This window comes from Coenobita brevimanus, chromosome 71 (assembly GCF_032717465.1).
Source record: "Coenobita brevimanus isolate Jiangsu-jjx chromosome 71, ASM3271746v2, whole genome shotgun sequence".
Classification (NCBI taxonomy): domain Eukaryota; kingdom Metazoa; phylum Arthropoda; class Malacostraca; order Decapoda; family Coenobitidae; genus Coenobita; species Coenobita brevimanus.
In genome coordinates, this window is record NC_137024.1 from 35300234 (window position 1) to 35320165 (window position 19932).

Genomic DNA, 19932 nt, shown 5'->3' on the forward strand with positions numbered 1-19932 from the left:
ACATCCTAATCCCTCATTAGTTGTAGCACCTCATTCACGTCAACTGCAGTTTCTGCCATTCCTGTTATCCTGGGTTCCATTTCAGGTTCCCTGAATTCCTCTTCCAACACACAGACTTACTGCAGCCTGTCGTTCATTATTTGGCACAATTCTTCCTCTCTTTCATAAGTTTCATCTCCATCCCTCAGTTGTATTATACTGTCCTTACCTTTCATTTTACCATTTACAAACCAATGAAATAGTTTAGGCTCTTTTTTTTTTACATAATAGCTACAATATATTTTTTGTATTTCCTTTCTTCCTCTCTCCTTACCCTTACATATTCATTTCTTACCTGCTTGTACTCCTCCCAAACTCTTTCACTTTACTTTCTTCTCACTTTATTCCATGCTCATTTTCTTGACTCATGTGCCATTCTACATCTGTTGTTAACCCATTCTTTCTTCCTTTCCACTGCTGTGGAGAATTCTGGGACATATTTACCATCTACTGTTTTATATAGTTCTATCAAGAACTCATATTTCTCATCAACATTTGTGACCACATTCATTTTACTCCAGTATGTATTGTGGAATAAGTTCCTCAGGGAAACAAAGTCTGCCATCTCATAATTGTATCTGTTTTCTCTGTGCTTTTCATCTCTTTCTCCTTCCCTTACTCCACCACTTCTGACTCAATAACCAGATGATCACTGTTACCAAGGGGGCATTGGTAGGATATGTTCTTCACATCATTTGGGTCCATCGTGAATACTAAGTCGAGCCATGATGGTTTGTCATCTCCTCTAATTCTTTTATTTTCTTTAATTAATGGAGTTAACATGTTTTCCATCACCAGTTCCATTAATTTATATCTCTATGATTCCTCATTGTTCCCAGTATTCATACTTTCCCAGTCAACTTCTCTACAATTAAAATCCGCCATAATTATTATTTTGTTTCTTCGTTCCGTTAACTATCTATCTATCTATCTATTGCCAGACACCACAACCCCATAAAGGGTGGCCATTTGACTTTGAGTTATTTGTTTTATGGGGAGGGGCACTAATCCTCCGCCAACCCACTTGTTGACACGGAGGGAGCACGTATGGTTTGGTTGTGTGGTTACCACCCAGCGTAGTAAATGGTTTCTTGGCTTACAGGAAATCATTTGGCTTGTCACTCAATGTAAATCCACCTGTAAAGGAAAGAAAAACAGTAAGAAGTGACAGGAAAGATGGGAGAAATATGAAGAGAGGAGAGCAGACACAGAAAAAGAATGATAAAGGCTAAGGAAGAAGTAGGCAGCTCTACATCAAGTGAGTGGATGATGGTCGCCACCACCTACCACATCTTTAGCTTCATAGTGGATTATCTTATTAACTGCTCATAATCTTCTTTTGTCCATGCCCAAGTTTGGAGGGGCATATAAAATACTGTTATATCTAGTTTTTTCCTCCATAACAGGCCTCTATGTCCATTCCCAAAAGTTCAGCCTTGGTATTTTCAATTTGTGTATTTTTTGTTCTCAAGTTGGTATGGGTTAAAATCATTACATCTCCCCCAAACTTGCTTTCTCTATCCTTTCTCCAAATATAATAATTGTTCCATCCAAATAATTTTGTATCGACATCTTGGGGCAATTTAGTCTCCACCAGGCAAACATTTTCATGTTTCTTTTTATTTATATAGTTTCCAATTTCCCATTTCTTAGATGTTAACCCATCTACATTACTATACATGATTCTTAGGTTTACTGAACTGGTTTTATCTTTACTCATTCTTCTATTTTTTGTATTCATGACCATCCTCCTTGTTTCCTTCACATCTAGTTCCTCACATACCATATCCTTACTTTCATAAGAAGATAACCAAACTGCTCTGCTACCCCTGCTCCCCCCAGTCTCACTCTCTCTCTCTCTGCGTGTGTGAAGGTCACAGCCTTGCCCTTAGATCGGACTATATGAGCTCTCAGCTCCCTTCCGGGAGGGTAAAAGCTGACGATCACGACCATCAAGTGATCCTCTCTCTCTCTCTCACACACACACACACTTGATCAATGTGGATATGGAGACAGGACAACACGAGCATTGATCAATTCCTGTATACTACAAATAAGTAAACACACACACACACACACACACACAAAGCACTGAGGAGACCAGACGCTCGCCGCCATCGCTTCATAAACAGCCAGCTTGGCCAGTGGCATTACCTAAATTAGTATCTTTATATGAGTCAAGCTCTGTACCAGGTTAGACTAAGTGGTGTTCTAATAAAACACACACACACACACACACACACACACACACACACGCACACACAGGTTGCCGACAGAGACGGAGCTCTTCCTGGATCGTGGGGAAATAATTGCTGAATCAGCGACGAAAAGGAGACCAGCCTATTGTGATTATGTGAATGAGCGCGTGAGTGCTGGTCCCGTCGGACAGTAGTTTTTAAAAAACGCGGTTTTGGTCATAAAAAGAACAAGATATAGTGAAAATAGAAAGTCTTCATATGGTTGAATCATGGCGGAACGGGATGATGCTTTGTTTACAACTGGCGAGAGAGAGTTTGAGGGCTTCTCTGAAGAGGATGTGGGAAATGGAAGTATTAAGTTGAACCAAACAAGAGTAGCAGGAGTAGAGAAAACAGCAGAGAGGAATGTCCAGGAGATAAAAAAGGTTTGGGCAGTAATTAGAGAGTTACAGGAACGGACCATAGAGCAGGAAAACAAGATCAAAATTCTACGGAATAAACTGGAAGAAGTTAGTACATGCAGTGATGAACAAGAAAGAGAACTTACGGAGTTAAAAGTGAGCAATGAATCTGCCTCTAATGAAATAAAACAGCTTAAGAGGGAGAATAAGAGGTTGGAAGAAGAAAGGGACAGGATGAAAAGCAAACTAGATGAGTATGAATCCAAATCAAGAATACAGGACAGGCACATTAAAGAAATCAAGGAGTAACATAAGGAGTGGAAGAAAATTCAGGAAGAAGGAAATGTAAATTTGAAAGAGATTATAGAACAACAACGCAAGGAAAAGGTGGAGAGGGAAGTGGTTAGGGTACTGAGAAGTGGAGAATCTTTAGTTAGAGATGTAGCAGATAAGAAAAAATGTGTAATAATTTCAGGAGTTAAAAAAAAATGTATGACAAGATCAAAAAGAGAAAGAGAAGAACTGAGCAAGGTAAAAAAAATAATATCAGTAGTTATGGAGGAAAACAACGAAGCTCAAGAAGAGATTGAAGAGGTGTTTAGGTTAGGAAAGTACGAGGAAGGAGGGGCATGGCCATTGAAGGTAAAGCTTAAGTCCCAAGCAGCAGTAAATGAAATTATTAGTAGAAAATGGAAATTATCAGACAAGGAAGGGTTAAAAAATGTTTGGATAAAGAGAGATGCAAATGAGGAAGAAAGAGCTAAAATGAAGGAGTTAGTAAAAGAAGCAAAGATAAAAAATGAACAGAGAATGGAGGAAGAGAAGACAGTGTTTTACTGGAGAGTCATGGATCAGAAATAAGGAAGTGGTACCAAAGGTGGGAAGGAGAGAAGAGGGTATAAAAAACATCAAAAATAATTTGAAGGTGGCATATTGTAATGTTCATGGTTTAATGTCAGCAAGGCTAGAAATCAACGATTTTTTGAGGGTACATGAACATGATGTTATGTGCTTTGTATAGACCAAGTTAAGAGAAGATATTGATGTTCATATGGGAGATGGTAAATACAAACCGTGGAGAAGAGACAGAAAAGAAAAACAGGAAGAGGAATGATGATAGCAGCGAAGAACAACATAAATGTAGATACCGTGGAAATGGGAGAAGGCAGGGGTGAAGTGATAAATATGAAATTAGAAACTGGAGAGAATAGCAAGAGAGATATAGCGGTAGCATGTTCCCCGTAATACAAGAGCATGGAGTGATGATGAATACCAGGAAATATTGTCAGAGATGGTTAGTTCTTTACAGAAAATGATTGAGAAAAGCAACAATATAATTTTAATGGGTGACTTCAATTGTAAGGAGGTGAACTGGGAGGAATGGGACTCAGGAGGCAGCGAAGATATGTAGGGCACTATATTATTAAATGTAACAATGAACACTGTGATGACGCAATGGGTTAAAGAAGAGACATGGTTCCGAGGTGAGGACACACCAGCGAGACTAGATTTACTGTTAACCAGAGAACCCGATGTAATAGAATCCTTGAAATATCTGTGTCCTATTGGAAAAAGTGATCATATGGTCATTGAGTTCCAAATGATAACAGGGAACATGGAGCCAAGAGACGAGATTTATAGGCAGGGAAGATACAACTTTGGGAAAGCAAACTTTACAGGATTGAAAAAAAAATTCGAAAATGCAGATTGGAGAAAATTCAGAGAAACAAGAGAGATACAGAGAAACTGGGATATCTTTCTAGGCCTTTATAATTCAGGAGTGGAAAAATATGTGCCAAAAGTAAGGGGGAAAGAAAACAGGAAAAAGGGGTGGTTTAATAGAAGGTGTACGATAGCAAAAAAGAGAGACACGGCATGGAACAGTTGGAGAAAGAGAGGTAACAACAGAACAAAGGAAGAATATAAAAGAACTAGAAATGAATACACAAGAATACGTAGAGAGGAAGAAAGGAATTTTGAAAAAGGTATAATAGACAAATGTAAGGATGAACCCAAACTGTTTTATAGATTTGTCAATGGCAAACTGAAACAAAAGGAAGGAATCACCAAACTAAAAGTAGAAGGAGAGGTCTATAAAGATGCAGCAGTGCAAGCAGAAATAATGAACAAATGTTTCCAATCAGTTTTCACTAATGAAAAGGAGTTTGTGGAAGGGGAGAGGGTGACTAGAAATGTAATGATAAAAGATATAAAAATGGAAGTACAGGAAGTGTATAAATTACTGGAAACTCAAGATGTAAGGAAAGCCCCAGGACCAGATGGAATCTCTAATTGGGTACTGAAGGAATGCAGAGAACAACTGGCAGATAAGATTCACAGTTTAATTGTGTGTTCTCTGGAAGAGAGGAAAGTGCCTCAAGAATGGAAGAGAGCAATGTGGTACCAATTTATAAGGGAGGAAACAGGGAAGAACCCCTGAATTATAGACCAGTGCCCCTAACCAACATGGTCGCAAAATTGTGCGAGAGAATTCTGAAAGATAGTTGGATAAAATATCTGGAAGAGATGAATATTTTGGCCGCTAGTCAGTTTGGATTTAGAAGTGGAAGGTCATGTGTGTCCAACTTGTGAGTTTTTACTCAAGAGCGATTGAAGTGCTACAGGAGAGAAATGATTGGGTGGATTGTGTGTATTGAGATTTGGAGAAGGCCTTTGACAAGGTACCCCATAGGAGACTAATGTGGAAACTTGAGCATATAGGAAGGCTGAAGGGGAATCTCTTGGAATGGATGAGAGACTTTTTGAGAGACAGACAAATGAAGACAGTAATAAAGGACAGAATATCTGGATGGAGGAAAGTAACAAGTGGAGTCCCACAGGGCTCAGTGTTGGCACCAGTAATCTTCCTGATTTTCGTAAATGATATGGTAGATGGAGTGAACAGTTATGCAAGTCTGTTTGCTGATGATGCAAAGATCTTGAGGAAGGTAGAGGTTGAGGAGGATTGTAAAATGCTGCAGGAGGATCTGGATAGGATACACGATTGGAGCCGGATGTGGGAAATGAAATTCAATGCAAAGAAATGTAAAATATTGGAAATGGGTAAAAGTACCAAGAGGCCATCACTGAATTATTTGATGGGTAATGAACCAATCACGAAAGCGAGAGAAGAGAAAGATTTGGGAGTGCTGGTCCAGGACAGTTTGTCACCTGAAAAACACATTAACAAGACAAAGAGACGTATAAACTCCTGACTAATGTAAGAGCAGCTTTTCATTATATGGATGAGGAGATGATGAAAAAATTGATAGTGGCCATGATTTGCCTCAGGTTAGAATATGCAGCAGTAGTGTGGTCCTCACACAAAAAGAGAGATATAAACAAGATTGAGAGAATACAAAGAACAGCAACCAAAATGGTCCCCAGTCCGGCAGATCTGTCGTACAGAGAGAGGCTGGAAAAGCTGGATTTGCCTTCCTTAGAAGAATGGAGAAAGAGAGGCGACATAACTGCAGTGTTCTGGACCATGATGGGAGTAGATAAAAGTGACAAAGAAGATCTGTTTTTATGGTATAAGAGAGTAACAAGAGTACACAGAATGAAACTGAAGAAGCCAAGCTGCTTGAAGGATATCAAGAAATATAGTTTTCCTTATAGATGCATAGACCTGTGGAATAGCCTGGACAAAGAGATCATCCAGTCTAAAAACTTAAATGAGTTTAAAGCTAAATTTGACTCATTGAGAAACAGAGACAGGACCCCACGAGCATAGCTCATTTCCTGTATATCACAATTAGGTAAATACAGTTAGGTAAATACAATTAGGTGAACACACACACACACACACACACACACACACACACACACACACACACACACATGCACATGGGAGACAAGTGGGGGTGGAGGAGGGTTGGGGGTTGGAGAGGGAGACAACCAGGGGTGGGGGAGGGCAGGGGGATGGGGAGACATGCCTTGCAGTGCTAAGTGTGGTGGGGGATGGAGGAGGGACGGGGGGGGGGGAAGAGAGAGGATGAAGGAAGGACGGGAGGACTGGGAGAGCCTCATTTCAAGCTTGGGAAGAAGCAAGGTGTCAGACTAGCAAAACGACGGACATTCAAATTGTTCGGATTTTGGGACTTCTTCTGTTTCTTGCGTTTGGTCTAGCCGGTTATCGATGTGTCGAATAACGGGGTATGGGTGTACAGTACATTATTTGTTTGTTTACTTCTATGTACCCAATGACAAATGGCTGTAGATGTTGATATATATATTTATTATTTCTTTTTAGAAATGGTGCATAACAAAGCTAGACTGGGAGCCAATGTATGCAGTTGAGAAGATATTTCCAGTTGTTACAAGATGGGCAGTAACTACCGGTGCAGTGATCAAAACTCTTCAGGTATGAAGAGAAAACTGCATTCTGTATCATTATACACCGTTAGTGTGTATAAATCAGGTTTGTGCTCCAAAATTTACATTTGGTACTGTAAATTGGAGGAACCTGGTAAATCATCTTTGCAGGTAGTTTTGGAACTTTAGTAGTTAATCTTTCCTTGATTTATTGTAAACTGAATAGCAAGCATGAGTTCAGAAAAGGTGACTTATTATTAAGAGTTCTGTAATGTTAAGATGTTTTCATTACTGTACAATTTCCCTGAGAGCAGTTTATGTGAAATGCGACAAGAGTGTAATGCCAGTATTCAAGCAGCAGGTGAAGTGCAGTGAGGTGAAACAGCTACCAGTTTATGTGAGTTGAAATATAATTTTTATACCTATTTTTGGTAGTGAGCAGTAACTGAATTGCAATGAAGTGAAATATCTATCAGTTCAGGTGAGTTGGGAACTTGTTTTAGTTTGTTGGGTGAGCGACTCTTGGCCAAAAATGTATCCCCATTGGACGTATGTCATTATTGACTCAATATACAATAGATTTTCAAATTAAGGCACCATTTGGTGGTATAAAAACCTCACTAAATTTAAGTTGTCAGAATTCAAATGGACTTCATGTGGAGAAAAATAAATTGGCGTTAAGGGTGATCGGTCACAACACAAACTAATAAGATAGTGACTTTTTCTGTTTAATTTTCTTTTCTTACTCCCTCCTTTTATCATGAAAACAGTGTGACAAAAATTACAGCTTACCATTTCCACTAGCAACCTCCCTTTCAGTATATCAGTATTACCAAATAAAAAAAAATATTTGCCATTGGAGTCACAATAAGATTTCCAAAAAGTCATGTAGTGGCAACATTAACCCCTAGGGTACGCAATTCTCCAGCCTTGACTGCCCCCTAGGACACAAAAACAGGCCTATTATTCGACTTTCTCAAAGGTTAAAAGTTTTATGCCCAATTTATAGAGCTTGAATATACACACCTGATAATGCAAACCCCACCCTCCTAGGCCCAATAGTTACCAAGCTATGGCCCATCAGAGTTTATAATAGTTACCCGTCACGGCCCTGGCAAGAAAGAAAATACGCCACTTGGACCTGTTTTCTTCGCAAAAATATGTATAAAAAATCACCATTTTTTTTTTTTTTTTTTTTTTTGTGTGTGTGTGTGTGTGTGTGTGTACAGATGTTATAAACCACTGTAATGTGCTTAGAAAAAAATAAAATGGTGACAAACCCCCCTCAATAAATATGATAAATAGTAAACATTATCCTCCCCTCCTCTACTGTGTAGGTAAATTCAGTTATAATGAGATTGTTGTTTGACCCCTCCATGGCCGTGGGTCTGGAATTTTACGTGCACCCCAGGCCGATGCCGGGGCCATTTTCTGAAGTTTCGAAAATTGATTTTTTTTTTTTTTTTCTTGCCCTATTGAAAAGAAAGTTCAGATGCACCTCACAGTGTAAATCTCTGCTTCCTAGACCCATTCTGTGGCTTGCAATGGAGCGCCAAAGTTGCAGAAATATCGGCAACCAATATCAGCCACCAAGAGGTGCTGCCACACTGCAACATCGCACGTGTTATCATTTTTATCCCCCAAAACAATGTGAATGGTGCTGAAATGTTGTGCATATATTAGATATGATGATATCGAATGATTTCAGTATATAATATGGTAGGATTGGCCCCCCTCAAAAAATTATTGTGAATATTTTTTCACCTTTTTTATATAAAATATGTTTATGGTACTGTCGAGTTATTTTTTAGGTTATCATTGTGCCTATGCATGGAAAAGAGAGTGAAAGGGTTGAATTTTCAGTTCTAAATGAGAAAATTGCCCCTTCCCCGAGGCTAGGCTCTCCCATGGGATGAAAGTGGAGGGTCAGATCCAGTTAGGAATAGGGGAGTTGAGCTGCAACTTGCCGCTCCCACAACACGTGTATGGCTAAAAATAGAATCGTAATGCAGTTTAAAAGCTACGAATGAGTCTAATTATTATGAATAAAGAGACAAAGCAGAAATAAATACGCTTACAGACGGGGGAAACATATTTTTTCCGTAATAAGACATTCACCTTTCTCTATCATTTTGCCTTGTTATTTTCACAATATATGTTGCTGTTTGTCGTGAGTGTGGGAAAGTGATATTTTCTGCCTGGGTAAGGAAAAAGGGTACAGCTGGATGTTTCCAACACTTCACACGGTCAGAATTGCGAGATGACCTGCCATTAGCACCTCACACAAGCTGATTAGCAGGAAAGGAAGTTCTTTCCACCCACGAAAGCATCACATGAACACAGAAAACTTTCCTGTTATGCTTGTAAAAGGCAAAGAATATGTAAAATGATTCAAAACAGTGCAACAAACCTGAGTAAATAGGTAAAGATACCAAACAAAAATTTTTTCTTTTATTTTCATGTCTTTTTTGTTTATGCCTGTTTATTTATAATTGTAAACAGGGTGATTATGTGTGTTTTGCAAGGGAGGAGAAAGATGATATTTTCTGTCTGTGTTGAGATAATGAGTGTAACTGTGTGTGTATAGGCATGGCCATGAATGAAGAAATCGTACATCCACATGTCACGGCAGCAGGTGGTGAACTGACAAATGAGGTGTGAGAGCATGAAGTGAAGGTCAGTCTCATGTCCCAGATGTTCATTCACTTCCTGATAGTTTTCACAGTGTTCTATAAGTTGCACTGCATCGAATGTGTAAACCATTACAACAAACCTGAGCAAATAGGTAAAGATACCAAGACAAAAATGTATTTTTCACTTATTTTTGTTTGTCTATCTGTCTATCTATTGCCAGACGCCTCAATCCCATTCAGGGTGGCCACAAACAAATCGCCTGCACGTTGCCCTGTTCCTCGCCATTTCACTGCCCTGCTCCCAACTCACACCCCCCTCTCTCACATACCTCTCCACCCCATCCCTCCATCTCATCCTCGGCTTCCCCCTCCCTCTCCCCCCCTCCACCTCACTCACATACACTCTCTTCGTCAGTCTTTCACCCTCCATCCTCTCCACATGGCCAAACCACCTCAGTGTATTCCTCCTAACGCTTCCTATTACATCCATATCCACACCACAGTGCTCCTTAATATCCTCATTTGTCAACCTGTCTCTCCATGTGACTCCACAGGCTCCTCTTAAATAACTCATTTCCACTGCTCTCACTCTTGACTTGGGTCCTTCCAACAATGTCCAAGCTTCACTTCCATACGTTAGAGTTGGTATCACAATACTGTCATTTTTTGTATGTGCCTGTATTAATTCATAAACGTAAACAGGTGGTTGTGTGTGTTTTGCAAGAGAGGACAAAGATGATATTTTCTGCATGGGTCAAGATAATGGGTGTAGTTGTGCTTGTTTAGGCATGGCCAGGAGTGAACAAATTGAAAATCCACTTATCACAGCAGCAGGCTCTGAATTTTTTAATGGGGTGTATGGGAGTGTAGTGTAGGCCAGTCTGAAGACGTTCAGAATGCTCATTCACTTCCCAATAATTTTCGCCATTTTTTATAGGCCTCACTCAAACGATGCCAGCAGCCATTTATCAGCTAAACGTCATTCGACGCCAGCGGCCAAGGAGGGGTTAATTACCCACTAAACCACCAGGTGCCTTAGTTTGGTTACATTGTTACCACCCATTGCTGTAAATGGTTTCCTGGTGTACAGGAAACCATTTGGCTTGTCACCCAATGCTGAGTCACCTGTAGAAGGAAGAAAGAGAAAAGAAGGAAAGAAAGACAGTAGAGGAAGGAGGGAAGCGAGGAAAGGACAGTCAGCTGAGAGCAGCAATACATCATGTGAGTGGATGGTGAGCGCACCCACCTACCACATGCGAGATGGTTATATAGCGCTGGAAACACAAGGCAGGTGGTAACAGCTGTAGGACATGAGAATGTGTGGACAAGTGAGGCAGGGTTTTGAAAGGGGTTTTGCAAAACAGGTCTCATGCACTGAGAGCCCAGACTGGGGTTCTGTACATGTAAACATTGGGCGTCCAGCTTGCCTTAGCCCTTTTGACTGTCAACTTGTGTGGGCAGCACTGCTTATGCACAGGTTTGTGATATGCAGCCATCACAGTTATTGTATAAGTGAATTCCATGATTGTTAACCCAAGACTGGATTTAATTTTTCTTTTATTATTGTGTAGATCGAACTTACTCACCCATTGTATACTGTGGCATGACTACAGTACTGGAGAAAATATGTGATTAAGACTAAGATATTTATGTCATTCATGGATGTGGAAAAAACTTATGGCTAGACAAATAAAGAAGGAATATACAATGTTTTACATATGTATGGCAGTTGCTGGATGCTGTGGAGAGTATTTACAAAGGTAATAAAGCACTTGTTGTAGTAGGTGAATGTCCAAGTGAGGGACTCGGTATGTGTTGGAGTGAGACAAGGGTGTATAATGCTCCCATGGCCATTCAGTTTACAGGGTGTTTGGCACAGGAATTTGGTACAGTACACCCTCTTACAATGCGAGTCTGTGGGCGGCAGAAACCCTCGCATTCTATGATTTTGCATTTTGTGACCTTATGGGAAAAATGGTTTATGGTGGACAGCCCACCCAGGGCTTGGTCTTCGGGTCCCCTCCAGCCTACTCAACCATACTAATACTTCGTCTAATAGTACTTCTAGTTGGATCAATAAATAAAACAACAAATAGAACACCATGTACAATTTATTTAAGTGAATTTCGGGCATGTTAAGAAGGGAGGGGGGTGGGTATCTGAGGCTCAGGGCGTCTACTCTTGCCCCGTGGGACAGGGCGCCCCGTTGTCACTCCCACTGTCACTGCTGAGGTCTCCTGGAGGTGCCATAAAACTTTCAAAGTTGACAGCTGAGACAACGATGAACAGGTGGGTACTGCCATAATGCTAAAACGGACCACAGGATGCAAGGTACAATGTGTTCTTGCAGCAGTATGGAGGAGAAATGTCTGTTTACCTAGGAAAGTCGGTAGATGGCAGGCAGATAACTGGCCAGTTGCCTACCTTTTTGAATCTAGCTCGTTGCCAGCCACCTGCCTTCATGTGACTGACTCGCATTGTCCAGCCCAACAGTTGTAGTTAATGGCGAGAATTCCATTTTTGCCCTGGAATCATACAGCCGATTTGCATGTTGGGAAGTTTAATTCGCAGAGTTTGCATTCGATAAAAATAAGCATTTTCTGGGCTGACCTCGCATTGTAGGTGATTCACACCGTGTGAGTCGCATTGTGTGGGGGTGCACTGTACTTAACTTGCTATATTTCATTTCACTTTATCCACACTTATAATAAATATCAAAAGTGGTGTTCCTCCTTGTGTAAACATAGTCATACTTGTTGTTCCATACTACTGAATTTTCATTGCAACTTACTGTTTGGGATGGCTGCAGTTTCCCTAATAAATATGTGTGACACTGGTCCTTCCAGAATAATTATGGTACAAGGTCACCTGTTATGGGATTAAGATGTCTGACTGTAGACAGATAGATAGACAAGGTTGAAAATCTCACTCACATGAGGTATGGTGTAGCCCGTCAGACCAGTGCCATATGAGGTAGGGTATGTCATAGCCTACAGTTCAGTGGGGATTTGCGAAGTGAATTTGAAAGAAAAAGTGATTGGATAGTTTTTGCTTGAGGTGGAACATGATTTTGAAGGCTTAGTGATGTCTGAATGAGGTAGGGTATGTCATAGCCTACAGTTCAGTGAGGATTTGCGAAGTGAATTTGAAAGAAAAAGTGATTGGATAGTTTTTGCTTGAGGTGGAACATGATTTTGAAGGCTTAGTGATGTCTGAATGAGGTAGGGTATGTCATAGCCTACAGTTCAGTGGGGATTTGCGAAGTGAATTTGAAAGAAAAAGTGATTGGATAGTTTTTGCTTGAGGTGGAACATGATTTTGAAGGCTTAGTGATGTCTGAATGAGGTAGGGTATGTCATAGCCTACAGTTCAGTGAGGATTTGCGAAGTGAATTTGAAAGAAAAAGTGATTGGATAGTTTTTGCTTGAGGTGGAACATGATTTTGAAGGCTTAGTGATGTCTGAATGAGGTAGGGTATGTCATAGCCTACAGTTCAGTGGGGATTTGCGAAGTGAATTTGAAAGAAAAAGTGATTGGATAGTTTTTGCTTGAGGTGGAACATGATTTTGAAGGCTTAGTGATGTCTGAATAAGTGTGTTGTCCATTACATTGAACATTCTGTTGATGTTTTTCCAACTTCTATGCCTTTCTCTTTTTTTTTTTTTTCCTACCCATCCATTTTTTTTTTTAGTGATAGTAGAGTTAGGTCATGGTGATAAGTCAGGCATATATTCAATAATATTGCAGCTTTTTCCTTACAAATGTTAATGTAAATTAACCCGTTCAGTGCCGGAGCCTTCGTCGGCTTTTGTGCCTAGGTTTCCTAGGGTCAAGGCAGCAGAGTTTCCTAGAATGTCGGCCATATTCAGCAGTCTTTTTTTTTTCCACAAATAGACCTGAAAAGTGGTCAGAATAAGCCTAGTGATAGTAAGAGTGCTCATTTTGGCTGTTGGTCCAGCACACCCGGATTTGCATCACATGACTACTTTCTGCTGCCACCAGCAGCTGATGTGGATACATAGTCCATTTTGGTGTTGATTAGGTAGATGCAGGGAGTATTTGTAGTTTGGAAATGCAACCTGGTGTATGTAATGCAGCCACAGTCGAAACTACGGTGATGGGAATTTGTGGTTCTGTGCTAATTTTACATATTTTCACATTCACTTTTTTTTTTTTTAATTGGTATAAGGCATGGGAGGGGAGGAGGGGTGTCTGTCATCCCATTTTCTGTCACACACTAAGGGCAGACTCAAACAGTTTTGCGCAGATGAGAAAAATCGTGTCCATATTCAGTTCCCTCAATTATTCAGACGTTCATTATCCAGATGTGTTCATTATCTGGACACTGGGCCTTGGCTCTATTAAGCCATTATCCGAATTTACTTGCTATTATCCGGACGTAAAAGTGCCCGAGAACTTCGACTGGCCAGCCAACATGTCCAAACATTCGGTATCGTGGCTGCTGGACCTGAGCCGTGAGCGGGATGTAGTCTGTAACCCACAACCAGAGCTAAAATGTCCGTCTGACCCAGTACTGAATGGTCAAAATTCCGTGCTCTTCCTATCACTCGCATCGAACCTCCAGCACCCGAGTAATACAACTGTAACCTGCAAGCAGTGTCAAAATGTCCGTCTGCATTCCCACCGAATATCTAATATCACGCAGCCATGGGGGCTAAGTCTTTCCCAACTGCCACCTCCATCAAACACAGACCACAAGCCACGAGTATATGTTCAGCAGCAGCGGTCATCCACCTCTCTATCAAAGGTCAAAAGTCCCCCGGTCTCGATGCATTATGTTTCCACATGGCCACACAGTGACTAACAGACCTCAAGCCATGAGTAAATGTGCGACAAAAGCGCCCGTCCACCTGTTGACAGAAGGGGGAGAATCCTGCCCACAGCCTCACCTCTCCCCCCCTTCCCTTCCCTCCTCCATACCTTCCCAGCTCCCCCCTCACTCCCTTAGTCTTTACACTCTTCCGTGGTTATAGCATTGACTCCTGTTTTCAAATTTTTTTGCAATTTATTCGGCTACTATTGGTTGTATCAAAATTCTGTGGTGTCCACAAGAAAGCCCATGAAATTCTGCATCTAGACGTATTCTTAACACTTGGAAGATGTTGGCTAAATTTTGAATTAGGATGGTGGGAAGTTATATGAAGGTAAGTTTTACTCCTGAACACTTTATTCCTGTTTGAATTTCATAATCTGACTTGTCAGTTTTATGTGTTTTTATTAGCTTATCTTATAGTATAAACACCAGCAAAGATGATGGTATATGACTAATTTATGGTGGCATATTTGGTAGAGTGTTAATTATGAGAGTTAGAGAGGGTACAGAGGGAGTGATTGGTGATGAGCACTGTGGCTTTAGGAAAGGAAGGGGATGCGTGGATCAGGTGTTTGCTGTGAGACAAGTGTGTGAAAAGTATTTAGCGAAAGGCAAGGATGTGTTTTGGGCATTCATGGATTTAGAGAAAGCGTATGATAGAATTGATAGAGAGGCTTTGTGGACTGTTTTAAGATTGTATGGACTTGATGGTAGGTTACTAAAAGGGGTGAAAAGTTTTTATGTAAATAGTAGAGCGTGTATAAGAGTGGGAAATGCTGTGAGTGATTGGTTTCCCGTGAGAGTGGGGCTGCGACAGGGATGTGTAATGTTTGTTGCCTTGGTTGTTTAATATTTACATGGATGGTGTTGTTAGGGAAGTGAATGCAAGAGTTTTAGGTGGAGGTCTGAGTCTGGTGAATGTTGATGATGGAGAGTGGAATCTGAAGCAGCTGCTGTTTGCAGATGATACTGCACTGGTGGTTGATTAAGAGGAGAGATTGAGACAGTTGGTAGAGGAGTTTGGAAGGGTGTGTGAAAGGAGGAAATTGAAAATAAATGAAAATAAGAGTAAAGTGATGAAGTGTACGAGGTTGGTAGATGGTAGGGGGATGAATATAGTTTTGAATGGCGAGTTGCTTGAGGAGGTAGAGTGTTTTAAATATCTAGGGTCACATGTTGCTGTGAATGGAAGAATAGATGCAGAAGTGAAGTTTAGAATAAATGAAGTAGGAAAGGTGCTGGGAGGAATGAAAACAGTGTTTAGATGTCGTTTGCTTAGAATGGATGTAAAGAGAAGGCTCTATGAGGGTATTGTGGTACCGACTGCGTTATATGGGGCTGAAACATGGAATATGGGTGTAGCAGAGAGGAAAAGTTTGAATGTAATGGAGATGAGATGTCTGAGGAGTATGTGTGGAGTGACGCGTATAGATCGAGTGCGAAATGATGAAGTGCGAAGGAGAACTGGAGTTGTTCGGGAGATGGCTGGTAGAGTTGAGCAGAGGGTGTTGCGATGATTTGGGCATATGGAGAGAATGGATAATGAGCGATTGGTGAAAAAGATAACTAGATCTGATGTGGGAGGTGTAAGGCTGAGAGAAAGACCACGAATAGGATGGATGGACAGTGTGAAGAGAGTGCTGGATGCGAGAGGGATGTCTGTTGAGCAAGGAAGAGTGGCTGTGCATGACAGAAATAAATGGAGAGAAATTGTGAATGAATAAGTGATGACGCAGCCCTGAGGGGATATTCTCCCGCATTTGGTCTGATCAGCTAGTCAGGTCAGGTGCGGGTAAGGGGATGGGTCTGTTATGATGTGGCAGGGGTAAACCAACTCTGCTGTCGGGGCCTGCTGCGGATGTCACTGATTGCATTGCGCAGTTGACCTTTGTGTGGTGTGGTGCGGTGAGGATCTGTCTTTTCTCCCCTTTGGGGCTAAGATGCGAATGAATGTGTTTGAATGGATGAGTAAATGGGGAGTGTGTCGTCCTGTCTCGGCTACCTCCCATTCCTTGGGGGAAGCAGCCTAGGTATATAGATAGATAGATATTTGGCTGTGGATTTTTTTTTTTTTTTTTTTTTTTTTTTTTTAGCCATCGGAGTAGTCACTCATCACAGACAACAGATTTTCAAACCGTCGTCAGTTTTTTTTGTCAATTTTTGTTGTTTATGCATTGTTTCCATGATGTTTGGCTTTAATATGGATAATCATGTGTGTTTTGATGTCTAAGCAAATTGACCTGAAAACAATGCCAATATTAGGAGGGGTACTGTAACAACAAGAAAACTATCATTACACCTTCTGCGCGATATAAAATGACACTACGAATGAAGGTTTTTGATAACAGCCTCCTCCATTGGTATCCCTGTGCTTGTGTTTGGTGCATATTTATTATAAGCTATATCCATTGCTTCTCCCATGCATATTTCTACCTCGTCCTATTTGGCAACTCACCCACTGTCAGGCTTACCAACCCTAGCGAGACAGCCAGGTTGTTCAGTATGAAACACATCGGACCCCCCTGTAACAATAGTTTTTTTGCTGTGTGTACATACAGTCGTGTATAGGTCAGGTTGTTTTTGTTTTTCAGTGTTTACTTTTTTCATGGTTTTCTTGGTGTTTCTCATTACTTTGGATATTCCTATGTGTGTTTTGATGTCTAAATATGGTAAATTGACCTGAAAACAGTGTCAAAATTAGGAGGGGTACTGTATACCCTCAAACCTCAATTCAAGGGACTAAATGGGGAAATAGCTTGTCCCTTACTTGAAAATGCCCCTTACTTGAAAATGTCCATTGTTTTACCACATATAAAGACAATCTTATTATGAAATGCAACGATTGTTTCACTTATCCTACTTATTTATACGATTATGAATATTATTTTACGGGTACTGTGTATAGAAACATATTAATGTGTATAACAGACATTAAGTATCATTTGATGAATGGTCTTGTCAGTTCGTCAGGTAGAATATGGAGTCCCTTAAATCCGAAATCCCTTAACTGGAGGTCCCTTGAATCAGGGTTTGAGTATATACAGTCATGTATAAGTTAGGTGTTTTTTGGTTTTCAGTATTTTTTTTTTCATGGTTTTCTTGGTGTTTAGCATTGCTTTGGATATTCCTGTGTGTATTTTGATGTCTAAATTTGGCAGATTGACCTGAAAACAGTCCCAGAATTAGGAGGGGTACTGTACAATCAATGGTGTATAGGGAGTTTTTTTTTTTTTTTTTTTTTTTTTTTTTTTTTTCCCGTGGTTTCTTGGTGTTTAGCATTACTTTGGATATTCCTGTGTGTGTTTTGATGTCTAAATATGCTTGAATGACTGGCAAACACTGCCAGATTAAACATAGGTACTGTATAAATAAGTTAGGTTTAGGTTGGAGGTGGGTATAGGTAGGGTCTGGGTATGGTAGGGGTGTAGTGTTCATTATCCGGATGTTGCCACTATCCGGACGTGCCTTTGGCTCTATTATGTCCAGATAAATGAGATTGCTGTATATATGGACTTGGCAATTTAGGGTACCATGAGTTAGTCCATATATACATGGACTCAGCAATTTTGACACAATTTTGGTTTGTCCATATATACCGTATATATGGAACGGGGTAAAGGAAACTGGCATACTGGTGTCAGTTTTATAAGTACTGATACCAGTGAAGGCTTGATAGCCAAATCTTATGAATTTACTGTGGATTAGTACCAGAGTTAAAAAAAAAAGTTAAAAATGGAACTTTTAACAAGTACATCCTTAATTACTTTCAGCCAGTGAGCATGGTGAAGCGGTGTGTGAGACATGGCCTACCATCCTGCCGTGTGGAGTGGCAGGTGTCTTGCTCCACCCTCCCCTTCCATATGCCTTCCCTTCTGACCACTGATGAACCTTTTGCACTCATCCACTCCTCACTCCCACACCTGATACAACAATTTGAAGAAAAATCTGCGAAGAAAAAGGGTTAGTGTGCTAAATTTTACTCAGAGTTACAGCATACCGCTGTTATGGAATACTAATATGCATTTTCAAGTACCATCTCCTCTGAGGAGGTGTCATCTTCAGATGTTAGAGTACTGGGTGGCTTTTGGCTGGATCTGAAGTGTGGGTACTGCTTCATGGAGGTCTTCAGAATAATAATGCAGCACAAACTGTCAGATCTAGAAATCCAGTTTCCAAAAACCTCCCCTCTTCCATGCTATGGGATGTTCATGTCACTGATCCTCTCACAGCCAGGTGCATATATGAAGACTTTATTTTAAATTATTTTTTATTTATTTATTTATCTTTCGACCTTTAAAAAGATATCAGATTAAAAATATAATATACTTTATGATGGAAGATTTAAGAGGAAGGATAGGACTGGAGTGTATTAGTGTTGTGATAAGGAAAGGGTAGATGAGATAGTTTGGGCATATGGAAAGGATAGGGGATGGCAGTTGGGTGCAGAAAGTGAAAAGTGTTGACACTGGGGGTAGAGTTGTGAGAGGCATACCGAAAAAAGCCTGGGACAGTCACAGAGTGTGACCTCAGGGTAACGGGCCTGAATAGGGAGGCAGCCAGAGATCAAGCTGCTTGAAGAGCAGCCAGTAGGTGACCAAGGCTGATGCATGCAAGCATTTTTTTTTTTTTTTTTTTTTTTTTTTTTTTTTATTTTTTTTTATATAATAATAATCCCAATAAACATGTTTATTCCTTTTTGTGCCTTGATGAATATGGGTCCCATCAGTGAAACTAATTACCTTTGGGAATCTACCTATTGGACTAATAGATTGCTCTAAATTAATTGTCTCCTTCACTTTTCTTGGATTCTTAACCCTCCTGGGCACGAAGACAATTCATGATCTTTGGGTGTTTTCTGGTAAAAGCACAGTGACGCAAATCGAGTACCAAAGCAGAAAAAACTTCATCAAAAATTAAGTTTTCGTCCGAATCGCTTCAAATTTTGGTGCATCCTAGCAGGCCAGTCTAGTGTCTGAAGTAAATACTTGGCAACCCTGTGGGGCCGGACATGGGACAGTGCATGTCAGTGATCAGCAGTATCTTACCACCAACCAGACTGAAGGGTAGCGCTCCATCTGTTGTCCCTTTAAACCCCTCTATTTTCCCCATCCCGCCCGAGGCCGAAGCCACGATTGAAATATCGTTATTGTACAGTGTTTGTGACTATACTGTGAAGTGATTGTGTCTATGAAACATACATATTTTTTTTGTAAGGCATTAGCACCATTATCAGCCGTTAGGCCAAGAGGCAGGAGTCGTGTTTGTTATACCAGGGTTTCCTACTCTGCTTCACCCTGCCCCAAATGATGTGAGTATTTTACCTATATAGTGAAGCCTTATATTGTGTGAAAGATATAGTGCCTGGATTAGTGAAATAATTGACCTACTTTAGCAGGCGTTACATATGCCATAGAGATACGCCATAGACGGTAAGGGAACAGGCGTCACATACACCATAGAGTCAGGAAGGGAATAACATAGGAGGTTAGAATGGAATCATTGTAATAGTGCTA

At 40.6% G+C, this 19932-nt stretch overlaps 1 protein-coding gene across 1 annotated transcript in view; it reads left to right on the forward strand.

Moving 5' to 3' along the window:
• The window catches only part of Gen (XPG-like endonuclease), a 114407-nt gene extending 96023 nt beyond the window's left edge, over window positions 1-18384 (forward strand). The window contains 2 exon segments of the mRNA XM_080277845.1: window positions 6891-7001; window positions 18190-18384. Coding sequence (XP_080133971.1) covers window positions 6891-7001; window positions 18190-18384 — 306 coding nt within the window.
• Window positions 18385-19932: the final 1548 nt, after the last annotated feature.